Source organism: Monodon monoceros, unplaced genomic scaffold, assembly GCF_005190385.1.
Source record: "Monodon monoceros isolate NGI ecotype Baffin Bay Population unplaced genomic scaffold, NGI_Narwhal_1 Super_Scaffold_21, whole genome shotgun sequence".
In the NCBI taxonomy this organism is placed as follows: Eukaryota; Metazoa; Chordata; class Mammalia; order Artiodactyla; family Monodontidae; genus Monodon; species Monodon monoceros.
Window position 1 is genome coordinate 149,257,921 of NW_021703778.1, and position 19,139 is coordinate 149,277,059.

The 19,139-nt window shown below is 40.6% G+C and overlaps 3 protein-coding genes and 1 pseudogene across 4 annotated transcripts in view; 1 reads left to right on the forward strand and 3 right to left on the reverse strand.

Moving 5' to 3' along the window:
• Nucleotides 1-1,935, reverse strand: part of ALKBH1 (alkB homolog 1, histone H2A dioxygenase) — a 32,402-nt gene extending 30,467 nt beyond the window's left edge. The window contains exon 1 of the mRNA XM_029238680.1: nucleotides 1,744-1,935. Coding sequence (XP_029094513.1) covers nucleotides 1,744-1,935 — 192 coding nt within the window. The remainder of the gene's footprint in view (nucleotides 1-1,743) is intronic.
• Nucleotides 1,936-2,031: 96 nt separating this feature from the next.
• SLIRP (SRA stem-loop interacting RNA binding protein) lies at nucleotides 2,032-13,438 on the forward strand. 2 transcript variants are annotated; one of them, XM_029238739.1, is made up of 4 exons: nucleotides 2,032-2,139; nucleotides 9,492-9,550; nucleotides 12,764-12,871; nucleotides 13,326-13,438. In XM_029238739.1, exons 1-4 carry the CDS (start codon nucleotides 2,043-2,045, stop codon nucleotides 13,395-13,397), a joined length of 336 nt encoding a protein of 111 aa, XP_029094572.1. In that variant the 5' UTR covers nucleotides 2,032-2,042; the 3' UTR covers nucleotides 13,398-13,438. The 2 variants fall into 2 exon arrangements, with proteins under 2 accessions (XP_029094572.1, XP_029094571.1); XM_029238738.1 differs by having other exon boundaries at nucleotides 2,043-2,139; nucleotides 9,474-9,550.
• On the reverse strand, nucleotides 4,711-7,690 carry LOC114904612 (annotated as a pseudogene).
• A 3-nt stretch (nucleotides 13,439-13,441) lies between the features above and the next one.
• The window catches only part of SNW1 (SNW domain containing 1), a 40,496-nt gene continuing 34,798 nt past the window's right edge, over nucleotides 13,442-19,139 (reverse strand). Inside the window, exons 11-14 of the mRNA XM_029238737.1 lie at nucleotides 17,814-17,910; nucleotides 14,708-14,825; nucleotides 14,202-14,365; nucleotides 13,442-14,125 (exon numbers count right to left, since the gene is read on the reverse strand). Coding sequence (XP_029094570.1) covers nucleotides 13,927-14,125; nucleotides 14,202-14,365; nucleotides 14,708-14,825; nucleotides 17,814-17,910 — 578 coding nt within the window. The 3' untranslated portion in view covers nucleotides 13,442-13,926. The remainder of the gene's footprint in view (nucleotides 14,126-14,201; nucleotides 14,366-14,707; nucleotides 14,826-17,813; nucleotides 17,911-19,139) is intronic.

Here is a 19,139-nt window from a genome sequence, read left to right on the forward strand (position 1 = left end):
ATCCTGTTTGCTAGAAGTACAATATTTGCTCTCTTAGATGGAACTTCAAAATGAAACTTGTTAACTTTTTGTCTTTGCTAGTTACTTAAAAATTAAGCTTTTAAGGGACCTATGAAGGCTTCTTTGCATTTAGGAGTATCTTATGGATGGCTCATTAAACTAGTTGAGAAATCCAATATTCAGTCACTAAAGTAACTAAGGATATTTAAAAAAACCAAACTATTCTTACATTAATAATAAACTTAGGGTCTGGCTTGCCTTAGAATACCTCCAATGTTCTCTCCCCAAAAGATATGATGATCTCTTAATCTATTAACTTTGCCAAGAGCGTAGATTTCCAGACAAACTACCAACAAGTGGCTGCTGTATATCCAGCCTCTATAATGAAATGGCTATCTGAAACTCTCTGAGAGTCCTGACCACCTAACTCTTTCAAGTACCCAGAGAACAGAATGTTTTTATTTCAAACATTTCATAATGATTTCTTAAATAGATCGTACTTAATACTGCACTGTAATTCAGCAACACCCTCAAACTGGAAAGAAGTTTGTGGACCTAATCTATCATATTCTAAGCTGAATCAAACCTCTCAGCCTTTTAAAGTTTGTCTGCTTCCTCCCTTGTCAGACTGTTAGCCATCACTTTCTCCTCCGCTCTCATCTGATGTCTTATTAATAGCAACTTTCTTCTTCTCTAATTTGCTACTTTCAATCTGTTTTGAGCTGGAGAATGAAATACTACCCATGTTTTTATGTACTCAATAGACAGTGCATTTACTGTGTACTTACTGTTTTAGGTACTGTGCCAGATACAATGTCCCCTTCTCAGGTGGCTTACATTTAAAAATTATGTAAGTATTACGGTAAAATATGGGCAAAAGGAGTTAATGAAAGTCTGAGGGGTTCTTCCATGAGCCAAGTACACTATTCCTGTACTTTCTCTATGTTATTTTGACAACTCTAAGACCATCTCTGCTAACAAATGAAGTTTCTAAGAAGCTGAGCTCTAGACAAATATGATGTTACTATAGCATTCCAATTTTGTTACTTAGATCTATTACTAAGCTTGAAAAGAATGCCTCATCCAGCCATCTGTGGACAACACCGATGTTAAATTAGGGATCTATCTTCAGTGTTAAAGCGACTGAAAAGAAACATACGTTATAGTTGTGATTCTCCCTGCGTCCCCTTCCCCTCTCCCCGTGTTTTCTTCAATTTCCATGAGGAATAATGCAGAAATAAGGTAGAAATAATGTATAGTGCTTGGATTCAGTTGCCCTTTACTTTCAACCTGGAGGGATTATCTCAGAATCTTTCAATGCTCTCTTTCTAAAAGTCCCAGAGAAGACAGGGCCTTTTATGGACAACGGTTTCTAGGAAGACTAGGGTAACTGGTTTCAAGCTGTAGAACGCTACCGTAACGTTTGCGAACACGGTTTACGTGTTTTCACACAAATCTAGGTGCAAATTCAAATGGACAGTTAATGTAAGGAATAAACACCAATTCCCAGGCATTTTTTGACCGAGGCCGCAGCCAAGAATAGCTGCGTGGAGATAATGGTCAATAGAGCCCTTCATCGTCAAAGTGTGATACTTTCTGGGCAGTTCAACTGTGCACCCATGGAAGGCGGGATCGCTCAATAATCATCAGTCTGGAAGGCAAAAGAGGTTAGGAGAACACTGAAGCCTCTCCAAGAAGCGAGGCGTGGCGACGGGGAGGTGCGCGCCGCTCCTCTCTCCGTACCTTGTGGGCACCAGGCCCCGTGCCGCGGGCTGCGTGGGCTACCGAGAAATCGATGACCCCTCCCAGGTCTACGGTCCCGGGGCGGCTCTGCCGGTAGAAGCGGAAAAGCTTCCGAAAGGCGTCCTCCCCAGGCTCCGCCGCCAGCGTCGCCACAGACCCCACGGCGGCCGCCATCTTCCCCATCTCCCCCATCTCGCTGCCCGGCCTCCTTTGACCCGGAAACTGATTTCCGTGCTCCGGATCAGGCCGGCTCTTCCGGGGTCGTGACCTCAGGTCACTGGAGGTCTCTCATTCGGAAGATGGCGGCATCGGCAGCGAGGACAGCAGTGGCACTGCGTACGAATATCCGCCGGCCGGTTGCGTTTGTCAGAAAAATTCCATGGACCGCGGCCTCGAGTGAGTTGGAGATGTAGTAAGGGCGGAAGTTTTAGGTCCAAGCAATCCTGAAAAACCTTGCTTTCTGCGGAGCACTTAAATCAGCGTGGTGGTTGGATTAAGGCGGCTGAGTATGCTCCTGAGCAAGCCACTGAGTAGAAAGAAATTTTGTTTGCCATTAGCCGTTTAGGGATCCCCCTTGAGGTTTTGGGGCACGTATTCACGGCCTCTAGCCTTTCGGAGTTTAAAGGTTTAATTACGTGGAAACTTAAGACTAACGATATAGAAGGGGTTATATTGACGGCAGGGTGGAGGATGGATTCAAAGTGGCAAAAGTAGTTTCAGTGATTTAGTTCAAAACTGAGGATTTCAGGGTAGTGATAGAAGGAAGAGTCAGATTCACTTATGTTAACCAAACAAAATCGACAGATGGCTTGAATGGGGGAAGAGTACGGATGGGAGAAAGGGTGGAATGACTTACAGGTTTTTAGCGTTGGTGAATTTCGTGATTAGAATGTAGGAGAAGCAGATCGAAAGAAGATGAGGAGTAAAGTTTAAATGTGTTTAGTTTGAAAAACCTGTGAGGTCTCCGTTAGTTGGACAGAGGACGGTGTGTATCGATGGAGAAATGCACTCTGAAGCCGTACTCCTTGGGTTAGAGTTCCAGCTTGGCCATTTGGTAGTTGTGTAACCTGACTAACGGAAGTAACTGGGGAAAAGGGCTCACTACCGTGCCTCAGTTTCATCATCTACAAAATGGAGTCAATAATAACTTTCTCCTAGGATTGTTGATTGGATTAAATGAATTTATATGTAAACTGCTTAGACTTGTGCTCAATACAGAGTAAGTACTCAATAAATGATAGTTGTTTTCATGATTACAAAAATTGAAGCTCATGGGAGAGGCCTAGGCTGGAGATAGAGGGCTGGGAGTAATCAGTACTGAAATCTCTCACCAACGTTGATTTTTGTCAGCTGCAGTTTTGAGTTAAGGTTTTTACATATGCTTACAAAACTTTAAAAATCCATGGTCACTTTTGCAGACATTCATGTATCAGGTCAGCTCCCTTAAACAAGGAATGGAATGAGTGTGGGTAGTAGAATGGGAAATAGATCAGTTTGTGCCCCACCTTCTCAGACCACACCCAGCAGAATGTCTTGCTTTAGGCCCTGTGAAACTGGAAAGGCCGAGGGGTTTCTGCAAGCATCTTGCAGATGCGTTTCCAGACCATAATGGACTTGCTCAAGATCCTTAAAGAGTGTATAAAATACGACCTTGACTACAGCCTCTCTCAGTTCATTCATTCAGCAGATGTTTAAGGAGTGTCTGTTATGTGGTAGGCATTGTTCTTGGTGTTTGCAGCTGTTTTTCCATAACAGTTGTAGGTAATTTGGGAAAAGGGTTACTTTCTAGAGCTAGTTTGTTTTGGAAGTGAATGTTTTCTAGAACTTTTAATACCTGGTTTAAAACTATTTTGTTTATCCTCCAGTAATATGTTCTGTGTGAGAGCCTGACCTTGGTTTGATCAACTATTAGAGCGCTACAGAAATTTAGCCCCTGTGGCTGGTTGAAGGATTACTGGACATTTATTTATTCATTCAGCAAATATCGCCCTGTTGATACACAATCACTGTGGACATAGTGGACTCAACACTTGGCAAGCTTATGGTATAGTGGTGGGGGTGAGGAGACTTACAAACAACAAATATAGGCAGTTTTTGAACCAGTGAGGTTTAAATGAACTAGGGTGGTGAAACAGGTAACATGAAATGTAAATCAGTGAAAGTACAGGCACTGTAGTACAGAAGAGAAAGCGATCATGTAGTTTTTTGTTTTTTTCAAATGTGTGATTTTTAATAGATCCTGTGTTGAGGGGGGAAATTTAAAAAACACATTTAGGAAACAATTTGGAAGTTTAAAATATATACTGGTGTTACCAAGTCCAAGTTTGTGCTACTCACTGCACAACAGGCGAGTAAATTGAGAGATGAGTTGTTGGGTGGGGCAAAGAATAGCAGCTTTATTCGGAAAGCCAGCAGACCAAGAAGACGGTGGACTAGTGTTCCAAAGAAACACCTTCCCTGAGTTAAAATTCAGGCTTCTTTTATGCTGAAAGGGAAGCGGGTAAACCCCTGGTTCCAGCCAGACTCCGGAGGGGATGTGTTAATTTCTTCTTTGGTACAGCCATTCACAGGTGGGCCTGGTCCGGACATTTCCTATGAGCTAAACAAAGGTATTTTAGCTTAACACTCATTACCAGGGAGGCAGGGTTCCCAGAGATGGGCCATTATGTATAATTTTTTTTTTTTTTTAAAGAAGATGTTGGGGGTAGGAGTTTATTAATTAATTAATTAATTAATTATTTTGCTGTGTTGGGTCTTTGTTTCTGTGCGAGAGCTATCCCTAGTTGTGGCAAGTTGGGGGCCACTCTTCATAGCGGTGCGTGGGCCTCTCACTATCACGGCCTCTCTTGTTGCGGAGCACAGGCTCAGTAGTTGTGGCTCACAGGCCTAGTTGCTCCGCGGCATGTGGGATCCTCCCAGACCAGGGCTCGAACCCGTGTCCCCTGTATTAGCAGGCAGATTCTCAACCACTGGGCTACCAGGGAAGCCCCATTATGTATAATTTAAGCTTTATAGGCAACATCCCTTTAGTGATTAACTTGTCATAGAATACAAAAGTTCTTCCCTATTACACTGGGAGTTAGATGAAATTAGGAAATTATCATTGACTTGTAAGTGTGATAATGATATTGTGGCTATAAATTATGTCTTTATTCCTAGGACAGGAGTGCTGAAGTGTTGAGAGACGTAATGGCACTGATGTGTGTATCTTACTTAAAAATGTTTTTGAAAAACTACATATATATGCATGCATATAGATAAGTGTATATGACAAAATGTTAAGAATGACTGAATTTAGATTGTGGGTGGAGTTGTACATCTCTGCTTGCAGCCAATATGTGTAGATGTCACTACCTAATTCAGGAAGCAATTTTTTGAAAACTCCTCACTGTTTAACTGTTACACCTCAGGGAAGAGGATCTATGTTCATTTTGTGGGGTCTCTCCTCTGGCCATGCCCAATGATCACATCAATCTCCAGAGAACGGTTCAGCTTCCTATCTATGCTTCCCAGAGCTGTTAATTTGTTCTTGGTAGAGATGGACAAATTAATGTATTGTTTCTTCTTTTACTTCCTGTTCTTAGAGAACGAATTTAAATAAGTGACTTTTTGTCCTATATTGAGGTTAACATCCAGTTTCTCTATGGATCCACTGGTGTGTTTTAACATAGTATTGTGGGTCATCAACTTTACTACTCCCAACTTTAGCACAGCTACTCACACACTACACACTCACATCCCTGAAGGTCTGTGTGTGCCTCAGTTTGACTCTGCTAGGTGAACAATGCTTATTTTTTTTATATGTATAACTGATTTACTTTGTTATAAAACAGAAACTAACACACCATTGTAAAGCAAATATATTCCAACAAAGATGTTAAAAAAATAAAAAACAATAAAATAAAATAAAATGTTGCCATTTCCTCCAAACTCTCAGTATTCACGTCTCATTATTAATTCACCACTCTGTTATTAGGGGTTACCACTGAATCAGTGATGACTCCAGAACTTCTGTAGAAGGGGTTTGGGGCAGGTGAGCAATTCATTCTGGGAAAGAGAGTCTAAAACCAAGTGAATGGCCGTTAAATTAGCATGGGCAAACTTCCCACATCCCACCTTGTCTCAACAGAGCCATTAATCTAGAAAAAACTACAGTGTCACTTTTCAGAGGTCTACCCTGTGTGCACACATGGAGAAGACACTTAGAATGTTAAAGTCAGCATGTTAAGTAATTTTCTTGAAATACTGTAACTAGCACCCAGTTTACTTTCTTCACAGTCCTTTTCATAATCTATTTAATTTTAGTCCTTTTTAATTGTCTGGTACACCTTTAACACCTAAACTCCAAGAGAGAAGGAGCTTCATCTTATTTCCAGTGCCTAGCACATAATGGTTTCTAAATGGAACTGATTCCAAAATTGGCCTCATTTAGGAAAGGATCTGCTGTTATAATCAGGTTTCCGAAATCTTTAGTATCAATATGGAATCCTTTCCTCTCACATTTCACAGGAAGCTAAACTTCTTAAAGCCCAAACATGGATGCGTCTGAAGTTTCCCTGACTGATTTAAATTGAATTAAAATAATTATATTGTACAGGAAAACTTTCAAAATTTTTACATTTTTCAGAACATAACCACCTTTTCTTTCTCTACTTTCTTCCCGTAAAAACAAACTTTGCAACACTGGGGTGAGTTAAATAATCAGAAATCTAGCCCCAAATTAAGCTCTCAATGACATGAAACACATTTTTTGCTCCTTTTTAATAAAAATCCTATATGCAGTACATTAATGTTTTCTTTTAGAAATTACGTTGACAACTTAATCCCTAATTTGAGGCATCCATATAATTGGTTTACAGAAAGGTTCTTCGGCAAAATATTTAACACAAGATATATATGAGATGCTGAGATCTGGGTGATATACCTTACTTGAAAGGCAGGAATAGTTTTTAAACACTGTAGCATAATCACACTTAAGGCCATAGTTACTTTCTTCCCAAATCCCTGCAATTCTATTAGAGGGGAGTTCTAAAAGGTCTGTGTCTTCTCCTGTGTCCACAACTGTAGACGTACACTGATGGCCCTCAATCCTGCTCTCCAAACTTCAAATAAGGGGCCAGAGACAAGGCTCGGGACTTGGAAAAGTCCTAGAAATTCCCTGCCTCCAAAGCAGTTTCAGAGTTTTACCTTTTCCGAAGGATGACAGCTGAGTAGACATGCCAAAGTCTTCCAAATCCTGCTGGTTGTTTTGAATTATGGCTACACTGGCTGTGTACCCCTTGAGTTTTTATCTCCACATACTTGAATTAAATCCTGTAGTTCCTCTTCGGTTCTAGCATCTGTGACCTCTTCACACGGTCTATATGCCACAGCTATTTTACCACTTTCTAAAACCACAATCAGCAGTTTCTGGAATGCATCTCTCGTAGCCTTCTGAATAGCAACCTTCTGGGTTACCTTCCTTTTCATAAGGAATGATAATGACCCTTCCTGCAAGTTATCCAAAGGTTCCTCAGCCATGCCAACTTCGGGACTCCTGCACTTGTGGGAGGGCAACACCACCTCTTGATGATCCTTTTTGACCACCCATTGAAACCAAAGTAGTAATTTGCCAATTCTTGGCATCTGGAGCTGTTTAGGGCAGGCGTATTATGTTGAACCGCCTTACGTCTGGTGCTGAGACGAACCTTCACTGGAGATGTCTGAAAAAGCTGCTTCTGGACGCATGGCTTTTGGGCTCTGTGAGCATCCCTTACTGAATAAAACTTGATGATGGCATAGAACCCAGGACTGGCCACTGCTGCGTTTGGGAAGACTCGGACCGAATACAGAAGGCCAAACTGGGAGAAGATTGCAAGGCCTCGGCCGTGGGTCCAGAGCTCAGCTCCCACACCAGCAAGGTTTTGTCACCCGCGATGGGAACCGCGAAAGGTACCAACTCCACCATTTTACCGTCACCGCGCGTGCGCGGCTCGGGGCGCAAGCGGACTGCGCCTCAACAATGCTTATTTTGACCTCTTCTGCCTGCTGCTGCCTGCTAGCTAAAAGGTCAGCAGTATTTTCAGTGTTTCAGTATTTTAAGGCTGGCTGCTGATTTGCGTCGACAACAGAGAACAGTAGTTAGGAGAAGGAGCAGCTGATGGGCTCAGCCAGAGTCGCAGGCCGGTAAAGGCTGTTTCACAGGGCCAGGGAAGGGTCTCTTCACAGCACAAGTGGTCAGTCGGGCTGATGCAGTGAGGCTGCTCAGTAACTTACTGGGAAACCAGGGGCGGTGGGCACACACTTGAAGGCTGCAGGCACTTTGGGCAGAGTGAGGAGCAGCGCGAACGTTCAGCTTCGGGGCCAAAAGGAACCCGGGGATCCTGCCGCCATCTGCGCAGCCATCCGGTCAGGGACACGCGGTACCCACTTATCCAAGTTCTGGTGGGCAGCCACGCGGCGGGGAGGAGGCCAGCGGCGGCCAGGTGGGATCTGGTAAGGATTCAGCAGACGCTCTGGGGGAGGCGGGCTCCAGAGGTGTGCAGCAAGCCCTGAAGCTGCCGGCGCCCTCCGTGTCCCCTTCAGCGAGATACACCTGGGCGCGCAGCCAGAGCGCTGGAGACATTGGGGAAGCTGTGAGGCCTCAGCTGCATGCATACGGCCAAGTTTGTTGGACACCTTCGAGTCCCCAGGCCTGGTGAACTACGCTGGGGGTGAACCACTGCTGCACGGTTAAATTTGAGCCTGGGCCCCTGCAAACCTGTGAGTTCTGGTTTGCAGCTGCAGGCTGTGCAGGAAAAAGTAGCACCCACACTTCCTCGTCCCAGTCTCACGCTTCACGCTCTTCCTGGGTGCCGAGAGTTTCATGACGTACGGATCCCGCACCCACCCAGCCCTGCACAGCTACTGCAGCAGGTGCGGGGTGCAGAGTTTCCACACATTAGTCTCTCACCCCAGCGTTTACAGCATCACCCCACACTTCCTGGACGCGGGCACGCCGATCATGTAGTTTTTGATCTTTAAAATAATCTACTATTCATCTTTAAGGCCTCACTGGGCTAGTATGTTGTCTTGTTTTGCAGTAGGAGCCCAATAAAATCTGTGAATGTTTTTGGCCTGGGTCTTGAAGGATAGATACAATTTAGGTAAAAGGAGATTGGATTACTACATGTTAAAGGGAAAGAACAGCAGGCAAAGACAGGAATCCACAGGACAGATACACAGATTTTCATTTGTTGTACTAGAAAGTAACTATGGGCATGCAATGGGAAGTAAGGCAGGAAGGATAGGTAGGGTCGACTCAACAAACTTTTAAGAGTAACAACGATATAACCTAATGTAAACTGTAAATAATGAAAGGCAAGTAAATTGAGATTTTATTTGGAAATCTCTAATATAGCTAACAACATGCTGTACTGTAATTGTTTTTCTGTCTTCTGTGTAATCTTCTGAAGGATTATAATCCATGCGTTTAGCATAGTACCTGGTGTGGTGAAGACACTCAGTATTTGCTGGGGATGAAGATTAGTCAACTCAGCAATTTATCTGTCCATGTTCCCACCTCATCACCTTCCCAAATCTAGTACATTACAATTTTATAATCAATACCATAGCTATTTCCTAGATCTTAAGGCTTCAAGGGAATACAAAGTAACTAACTCCTGTTCACAAGAAGTTTGGGAGCTCTAGGAGCCCTTTTGGTTTCTATATCAATCTAGGATGGACGATACAAAATTAACAACTCTTAATAGTTTTCTCTTCTTATACAGGTGAACTGAGAGAACACTTTTCACAATTTGGCCATGTACGAAAGTGCACTGTTCCTTTTGTGAGTATTATCTTTTTTAAAAAAAGTAATAATGTTATCCTCTAATTCTTGATTTTTTTGTGTGAAAGCATTATCAATTTATAGAATTTGTAATGAAGTGAAGCTGTTCAGTCTTTGTTGATTAAATTATGGGTGATACTGCTTTAAAAATATAAACCTTATCCTAGGTATTTGAGGTATTTGTGTTAGTTTTTTATTGTTGCATAAAATTATGACAAACTTAATGGCTCAAAACAACACACATACATTATCTCACAGTTTGTACAGATCAGGAGTCCAGGCATAGCTTTGCTGGGTCCTCTATTCAGAGTTTCACGTAGCTGCAATCCAGGTGTCAGCTGGAGCTGCAGTCTCATCAGAGGCTCAACTGGGAACGACTGATTTCCAAGCTCCCTTAGGTTGTTGGTAGAATCAGTCTTTCAGCTGTAGGAGTGGGGTGTCTGCTATCATTCTGGCTTTCAGCTGGAGGCTGCTTTCAGCTCCTAGGAACTGCCTGCAGTTCCTTGTTAGCCAGCTTCTCTCCCATGTGGCAGCTTGCTTCAAAGTCAGCAAGGGAGTTTCTCTGGTCCGGTAAGATAGTTTTATAATGTAGTCTTTGGAGTGACACCCCATCATCCTTGCTGTATAACCTGATCAAGGGAGCAATATCCCATCACTTTTGCTATATTCTTACGGTTAGAAGCGTGTCATAGGCCTTGCCCACATTCAAGGGGAGAGACTATACAGGGTCAACATGGTGGGACACATGGAGATCTTGGGGCTGTTTTGGAATTTTGTCTATTACAGTGTTGTAATAAGGACTTCAGAGAGTAGAGGGTAATTTTATCAAACTAACTGGTGGAGAATATTTTAACCTTTATCCTCATTGAGTTGAGTGCTTTTTATGTGTGTTTATATTTGTTACATTTTCTTTGCCTCCTCATGAGGGTTTAGAAATCAATCTATAGGGAATTCCCTAGCGGTCCAGTGGTAAGGACTCTGTGCTCTCACTGTGGAGGGCGTGGGTTCAATCCCTGGTGGGGGAACTAAGATCCCACAAGCCTCGGGGTATGGCATAAATAAGTAAATAAGTTAAAAAAAAAGTAATGGAGTCCTTTAATTCCAAAAAAAAGTCTTAAAAAAATCAATCTATAGATTTGTTCTACTTTATCCTGGGCTGTCTTTTTCTGTGGACTCTCTAGATTACTGTTTTTTGGGGTGTGTGACGTGAATACACAGAGTTTACACATGCTTCACTAAAACTGCTTTTTTCCTCATGGCACTGAAAAGGCTGTGGTAAAGTATCAACTTAAATTCTTAACGCTTGGTTAAACGTTACTTGCCTTACAAAGATCTAACAGATTATGCATATCCAGTGCTAGTAAAGGTGTAGGGAAACTGGTACTGAAATTGTTGAGAAGTTAACTGATACCTTCACTGAAGGGTAATTTGGCAAAATCTATTAACAATAAGAATTTGCCTTTGATGTAGCAGTTCCATTTCTAGGAATTTATTCTACAGAAACGTGAGGTCAAGAACGTTCAAAACAGCATTGTTTAATAGTATCATAATTGGAAAATCTAAGTGTTCGTCAGTGGGGTTGGTTAAATAGATACTAATTCATTGATACAATGGGATTTATAGTTGATTAAAAAAATGAGCATGCGTATTACAGACATGAAAATCTATAAGCATAAAAAATAGTTTTAAAAGTGTATGAAATTGGGCTTCCCTGGTGGCGCAGTGGTTGAGAGTCCACCTGTCAATGCAGGGGACACGGGTTTGTGCCCCAGTCCGGGAAGATCCCACATGCCGCAGAGCGGCTAGGCCCTTGAGCCGTGGCCGCTGAGCCTGCGCGTCTGGAGCCTGTGCTCCGCAACGGGAGAGGTCACAACAGTGAGAGGCCCGTGTACCCCCCCTCCAAAAAAAAAAGTGATGAACTTTGTATTTTTTGAAGAGCATTGAAAAAAATGTTTCTTGGGAATTCCCTGGCAGTCCAGTGGTTAGGACTCCGTGCTTCTACTGCAGGGGGCAAAGGGTTCGATCCCTAGTTGGGGAACCAAGATCCCGCATGCCATGCGGCCAAAAAATAAATAAATAAAAATATTAAAAAATAAAAAAAGTTTCTCCAAAAGGTAACATTTTTCTTGGTTGCTATTTCCCTCTTAAAAGAACTTAGGAGCCAGAGTTAACAGATTTTAAACATGAGGTTTTGATTCTTGGGAAAATTAAGTAAGTGTGTAACAGGAAGAAAATTAGTTTCTAGTAACAAGCTCATTGTACTCAAGTTAGAAATGCAGGTTCCAATTTTAGATACATAGTATCTAAATTTTAGCACAAAAATGTTAATGCCTTTACAAATGGAAATGGCCACGTGGAGTAGAGTGCTTTAGAAATCGTCCTATCTATCTGAGGTAAGGAGTGAATCACTGGGACATTAACAGAAACTTTTCCTGTGTTCTAGGTTAATCTTATAAACTTACCTTCCAGGTATATGGGGGCAATTTCCAAGAATGTGTTTTTGGGGGCAGAGCACAACATAACTTTGTAACAAGACTGATGATGTGCATTGAGTGAATAGACATCTTGGCCTTTTTTACATAGAAGGGCTGGAGGGCTGGGCAGGGTACGTCTAAGCACACTAGAATCTCTGATGTATAAGACATATAGAATCTGATGTATAGGTTGAATGATAAGCACTCTGTCTTTTGCACAAAGGGAAGTAGCAGAACTGCTTAAATTAACCAGAAGTCTAGAACTAGGTAAATAAGGGTAACTTTTTTTCCCTTTTTCATTAGGAGCATGTGATGATAATGGTGGTAGTTGTGATGAGGGTGGTTAATCTCAGAAATTACTAGAAACGCACCTAGGTTTTAAGGGTTAATTTTCTAGTTTCTAGAAGTGAAGAAGTTAGAAACAGGAAGAGTATTTCTTTATGTGATCAAAATTTCGCTTGACTGTTGCTGTTAATGGTTTATATCTAGAATGACACAGAAAGCTCTTTACTCATATTTTATTTCTCCAGTGGCAGTAGAGAAGCAGAGAGAGTGTTATGATTAAGAGATTAAGCTTTGGGTAAATAGAGTATTTGTATCAAAGCAGGGTTTTTTATATTTATTAAAATGTGTTTTACTCCACTTTGGCAGATGAAAAAGTTGGTAGTTTGATTTGGAACTCCTGGAAACTTTCTCAAGTTCATGATTATTAATCTCTTCCTAAATTTTGAGTTTTTAGGACAAAGAGACTGGCTTTCACAGAGGTATGGGCTGGATTCAATTTTCTTCAGAAGAAGAACTTCACAATGCACTACAACAGGAAAATCATGTTATTGATGGAGTAAAGGTAAATATTTTTCTGTATCATGTCATGAGCTTTCTGTATATCAGTTAAATAGGTCAGAAGTGTGAAATGACAGGGACTTTGGAAGATGTGTAATTTAATGTTTGTTAAAGAATGGTGGTGGTGGGAGAGTGCCCAGTTCTAAAAGGTCTGGAAAGGGAAGTACAAGAAGACACTTTAATGGCTAGCGAGGTATATGCAACACACAACAGTGGAAACAGCAGGGAGACCCTGGTTGAAATCCTGGCTTTTCCACTTACTATGTGACCTTGGGCCAGACTGATGTACAGTTTTTAATTGAAGTTCAGAGAGTCTTAAGTACAAGGAACAAATAACATCCTTTGACTTCCTGGTGCTGACTGACTTCCTAATAAAACAACAGTTTTCAGTTTTAATGTTTTTGCAGACATTGCCTTTCTTTAGAGTGCTTATTATGTGATTGCTTTTTTCTTCCCAGCTCCATGTTCAAGTTCAAAAACCCAAAGCTTTGCAAGGGGACCAAACATCTGATGAAGAGAGGGATTTTTGAGAACATCACTGCCTATTAAATAAAGTAAACAAAACTGGAAATTCTGTCTAAATGTTTTTATTGGAAACAGATAGTTGCACCAAGCAAGAGCGTACTTTCCCCACTCCAAATTAAAACAGAGCACAACCGGGGCCAACATCATTTGGCAGGACAGTTCCGATATGTGAACATCCTTCTTTCTACGCACTGTGGGCTAACTTTATTTGTAAGCAGTCATTCTTAGACAAAATATTAACCCCAAAGTACTAATGTCACTCGAAAGGGAAGTGGCCTTAATTTCATGTGTGGGGCAGTATGTTCTGTAAATGCCAAAAGGTGGGAGAAAGCACAAACACAACCCACTCTTTAAAAAAAACTAAATAATTCAAAGTAGAATTTTTCCATCCCCCCCTTTCTCCTATAATAAAAAGTAGTGCTGGGCTCTGACACCCAGATTTAGTTTTCATCCTGGCCATTTACAAAGTGTTCCCCTATATGACTTTCATCATTAGGGTTATGAATAATAGTTCATTCACTCTGAAGAAAGTATCTACTCCTTTCTCCTCTTCTTGCCTTCATGCTCATGTTCCTTGGGGCGGCTGCTATCTGAGGGTCTTTTAGAGCCACCGTGCTGTTTGGCTTCTTCCAAAAATTTGTCCAAACCAAAAGGATCCTCCTCAAACTGAACTGGTCCTTCTCGGCCTCTTTGTCTACGGTCTGAACCAGAAAACTCCTTATCGGGAACAAATCTAGGGAAAAAGAAATGACCATGAACTACTTTGTTTTCACTGGTGCAGACACAAACTAAACTGTCTGCCTTGGTACCTGTTAGTCTTTATTCTGGCTTCTAGGTCATCACCATACATGTCCTTGTCCAGATTTTTACTGGGCCTGTAAATATTCTGGGCCATATCTTTACCACCTCTCCAGGCTTGATCATAAACATTGTAAATTTCATCTTCTCCACCTGCAAAACCACTGTCCATACCCTGTGGAAAAACAGAGGATGTTAAAAATGTACATGTTATTATTTATTAAAAGTTGAATCTGATTACATTCTTGCGAAGAGTAAAAACCCTTGCTCATTTATAGCTCACATTTTCAATAATCTGAACTGCAAATAAAAAGGTCATTAAAGAACAGTCACAAAGTCCATTAACTTTTGTTCATACCCGCTTTGGGTTCTTAGGTTAAATGTGATGCTCCCTAACAACTGACTGCTTTAGCGTAGTGGTCTTTAAAATTGGAGGATACTAGTATGTTAATTTCCTTTTCCCTGAGGATTGGTATTCATCAACAGCTAATACATGCTATTTCTAGACTCTTTGTACCTTGGATTGGTTGAAGAGCCTTTGGTCATACTGAACTTCATTGGAAGTCCGAGGATTGGGCACACCCAGAGCAATGACTTCGCTGATATCTCGATTTTCATTTCTCTGCAGTTTCGACCTGTTTTGAAATACCATGCCACAAACTGAAAATTCTTCACAAACAAGTTGAATTTCCACTTAAATACAATCGATATCAGAAGCAGAGTAAATATGTACATTCACATCTTGTGAATATATATATTCCTTGATAATGCATAATCAGGATGGCAGCTCTTAAGGCATTTCAGATACATGATTATAAGAGATAGGGTTTTACAGTTAAGCCTTCATGACAGCAGAAAAGAACTGCTAAGAGACTCTTCTTTCCTTGAGATAAAATTGGTATATAACATTATATAAGTTTCAGGACTACAACATAATTCGGCATCTGTATACCCTACACAAAGTGATCACCAAAAGTCTAGTTACTGTCCATCACCATAAAATTGACCTTCAGCCATTTCACCAATCCCTCAACCCCCTTCCCCTCTGGTAACCACCAATCTGTTTTCTGTATCTATGAGTTTGTTTTTGTTTTGTTCATTTTGTTCTGTTTTTGTAGACTTCACAAGAGTGAAATCACACAGTATTTTTCTTTCTCTGACTTGTTTCACTTGGCATAATACCCTCAAGGTTCATCCATGTTGTCACAAATAGCAGGATTTCATTTTTATGCCTGAGTTGTATTCTAGTGTACACACACATGCCCAGATCATCTTTATCCATTCATCTGTTGATGGGCACTTGGCTTCCACATCTTGGCTATTGTAAATAATGCTGCAGTGAACACAGGGATGCATATACTTTTTTGAATTCGTGTTTTTGTATTCTTCAGAAAAATGCCCAGAAGTGGAATAGCTGGATCATATGGTAGTTCTATTCTTAATTTTTTAAGGAATCTCCATAGTGTTTTCCATACTGACTGCACTAATTTATATTCCCACAAACAGTGCATGAGGGTTCTCTTTTCTCCACATCCTCTCCAATGCTTGCTATTTCTTGTCTTTCTGATAACAGCCATTCTAACAGGTGTGCGGTTTTAATTTGCATTTCCCTAATAATTAGTGATGTTGATTATCTTTTCATGTGCCTGTTGACCATCTGCATATCTTCTTTGCAAAAATATCTATCCAGATCCTCTGCCCATTTAATTGGGTTTGTGTTTTTGTTGTTGAGTTGTATGAGTTCTTTATATATTTTAGATATTAATCCCTTGTGGGATATATGATTTGCAAGTATCTTCTCCCATTCAGTAGGTTGCCTTTTCGTTTTGAAGATGGTTTCCTTCACCGTGCAAAAGTTTTTAGTTTAATATAGTCCCATTTCTTTTTCCTTTTGATTCCTTTGCCTTTGGAGTCAGATTCACAAAAAACATTGCTAAGACCAATGTCAAAGAGCTTATTACTACTTGTGTTTTCTTCTAGGAATTTTATGGTTTAAGGTTTAACATTCAAATCCTTAATTCATTTTGAGTTAATTTTTGTGCATGGTGTAAGATAGTGGTCTAGTTTCATTCTTTTGCCTGTAGCTGTCCAGTTTTTCCAATACCATTTATTGAAGAGACTGTCCTTTCTCAAAAGAATCATTCTTGATATGGAAGTCTTTAATACAAGCAATCACCTTGTAATGCATGCTGAGATATGAAACTGCTATGGTCTATATCTGCTATTATAAAGGGTTGGGGGAGTAGATGCAAATTAGATGTATCACACGAATCATTTTCAATAAGCTAGAGTCAGTTCTTTTACCTAACCACACTTAGTAAGTTTATTCTATTAGAATTCTGAGGTAAACATGTCAATGACTGGATTACTCAGTAAGATTTCTGACATTCAGATTAACTTGATCCCCCTGCTGTTTCAGTATATATGCAATCTACATCGCAGTGATACCATAGTAACCATCATCATTTATTTTACTAGAGGCTTAGGTCTTAAAATGATTTCTATAGACAATCTAACTTTCATACAATCACAAGTTTAAAGCTTTTCTATGTTATCAGTTCTCATAGTTACATTACTGGTTTTAAGGGCTCAATTTATCCACAGAGCCATTTTGATTTTTGCAGCTTAGGAATTTCAGACTAAGAGTGTCATTAACTGTGCACTTTCATACTTCGTTCCTCTCTCCTACACTGTACATTTAAACACAACTCTAAATTCAGATTTTCTGCTTCCCTATGACTTCACTCATCAGGGAGATGAAATATGCCATTAAACAACAAAGAATACCACCAGCAGGAATCTGTTTTAGATATGACTTGAAAAAATAGATTGTATCAGCTCAGAGGAGGATGAGAGCATGGAAAACTGCTTATTTGGAAAGAAAATGTTTTACATTTGCATTTAACCCTTACTCAGAATTCCACCTCTGTATTACAGCATGTCTTCAACGTTTCAGCAATTTCAGTCCTCGGCCTTTGGTGAACCACAAACTTCACTAATCCCTACTTTATTCCCAATCTCCATACATGTATTTCCTTTGTTCTATATAAGTCTGTACTTACTAAGAGCACTCTGTCAATTTTCCTAAGTAATTTCAAATGACAGCTCTGTCTTTCTGAATTTTAAGTAAAACTGCTCATGAAAAGAGGCTGACCTTCACTTCTTACAAAACCTGCTCTTCTTCCCCACCGTACTTGGTACAGTACTCTGCACGTGAAAGGATCTCAATAAAGGTACAGAAGCTTATTTCCTGTCTAGAGGAATAGGCACATGATAAATTTGTCTCACCATTTGAAACAGGAAAAGAACAGACCAGAACAGGCATATCCACGACTTTCTATTCACAAACATGATCTCAATTCCCTTTTCTATATCCCCATCATTCTCAATTCTAGCTGACTCTACAAGGTAATGGAAGAAAAGATAACTTCCACGGATAGTTACTTCTTCTGCTAAGACAGAGTAAGCAGTTAAGTGCAAGAAAGTAAGTGCTGATTTATTAAGTTATCAACCTGAAGAGGAAAGAGAGAGAAGCAAACTGGTCTTAGTGCACTAAACCTCCTCTCTAAAAGGTTCACAGAGGCCACTCTTCATAATTCGTATTTATCTCAAATAGTACCTACCTCTTATCTGGAGCTGCCCTGGAAAGATTCCGGTCATGCTGTCTCTCTTTTCGCCTGTCATGCCGGATTTCATCCCTCTCACGTGCCTCCCCATCCTCTGTGTGGACACAGTTGAAAATTATTATTATTTTTTTCAGTATGCGGGCCTCTCACTGTTGTGGCCTCTCCCATTGCGGAGCACAGGCTCCGGATGCGCAGGCCCAGAGGCCATGGCTCACTGGCCCAGCTGCTCCGCGGCATGTGGGATCTTCCCGGACTGGGGCACGAACCCGTGTCCCCTGCATTGGCAGGCGGACTCTCAACCACTGCGCCACCAGGGAAGCCCTGAAAATTATTTTATCACTATATTACCCATTAATATTTTGAACAAGAGAATATTCTTTAACCTTAGACAGAAAAATCCATGAATTTCTTTGTACTCACATTCAGCCCTTTTAACCTTACTTGCAATTAATTTAAATCCAACAGTATTCGTTTAATTTTTGAATGTGAATTCCAGAATCATGCATGCAGCTAAAGTGTTTAGGCATGAAGTGTACTGATATCTTTATGAAACACATCAAAGTAGTATGGTGGATTAACAGATGGAGAGAGAGCTGGATAGGTATGTGATAAAGCAAATTTAGCAATGCTAATAGTTTTTAAATAAATGTTAACTGTAGAATCTAGGTGGTGGAGATATGGGTTTTCATTGTACAATTCTTTCAACTTTTCTATGTGTTTTAAAATTTTCATAATAAAATGTCAGGAAAAAAGAATTATGCAAAGTTTATCCTTATATTTTCAAAGACTGACTTCGAATAAAGAACCTTTTGCTCATGGTACATTGGGGCTGGCTGCACCTTGATCTGTATCTATTGTGTTTATGTCTATCTTCATTTCTCTGCCCTCTCCAGGCTGAAGGGATATCGTGTAGATATAGAAGGAATACAGTGTAGAGCATGAGCTCTGGAGCCAGACTGTGTGGATTCAAATCCTGTTTCTACAACAGATTAGCAAATGTGAAATTGTGCTGATGACTTAACCCCTCTGAGACTTCGTCTCCTCCTCTGTAAAACAGTGATAATAACAGAACCACCGCATAGGGTTGCTGTAGGGATTATATAAGGTAATATATGTAAAGTGCTCAGAGTGGTGCCTGCCATAATAAACACTCAATAAGCGTTAGCTTTTATTAATATTTGGCAAGATATTTTTAAAATTTTTAATTTCTCAAGAACCATTCTGTTTTGTTTTTTTTTTAATCAGTTTAGAGAACTTAGATACAGGGAAGTTTTACTCTGAATGACCTTCAGAGGCTAGGTTACAACAGGTAGCTTTTTAAAT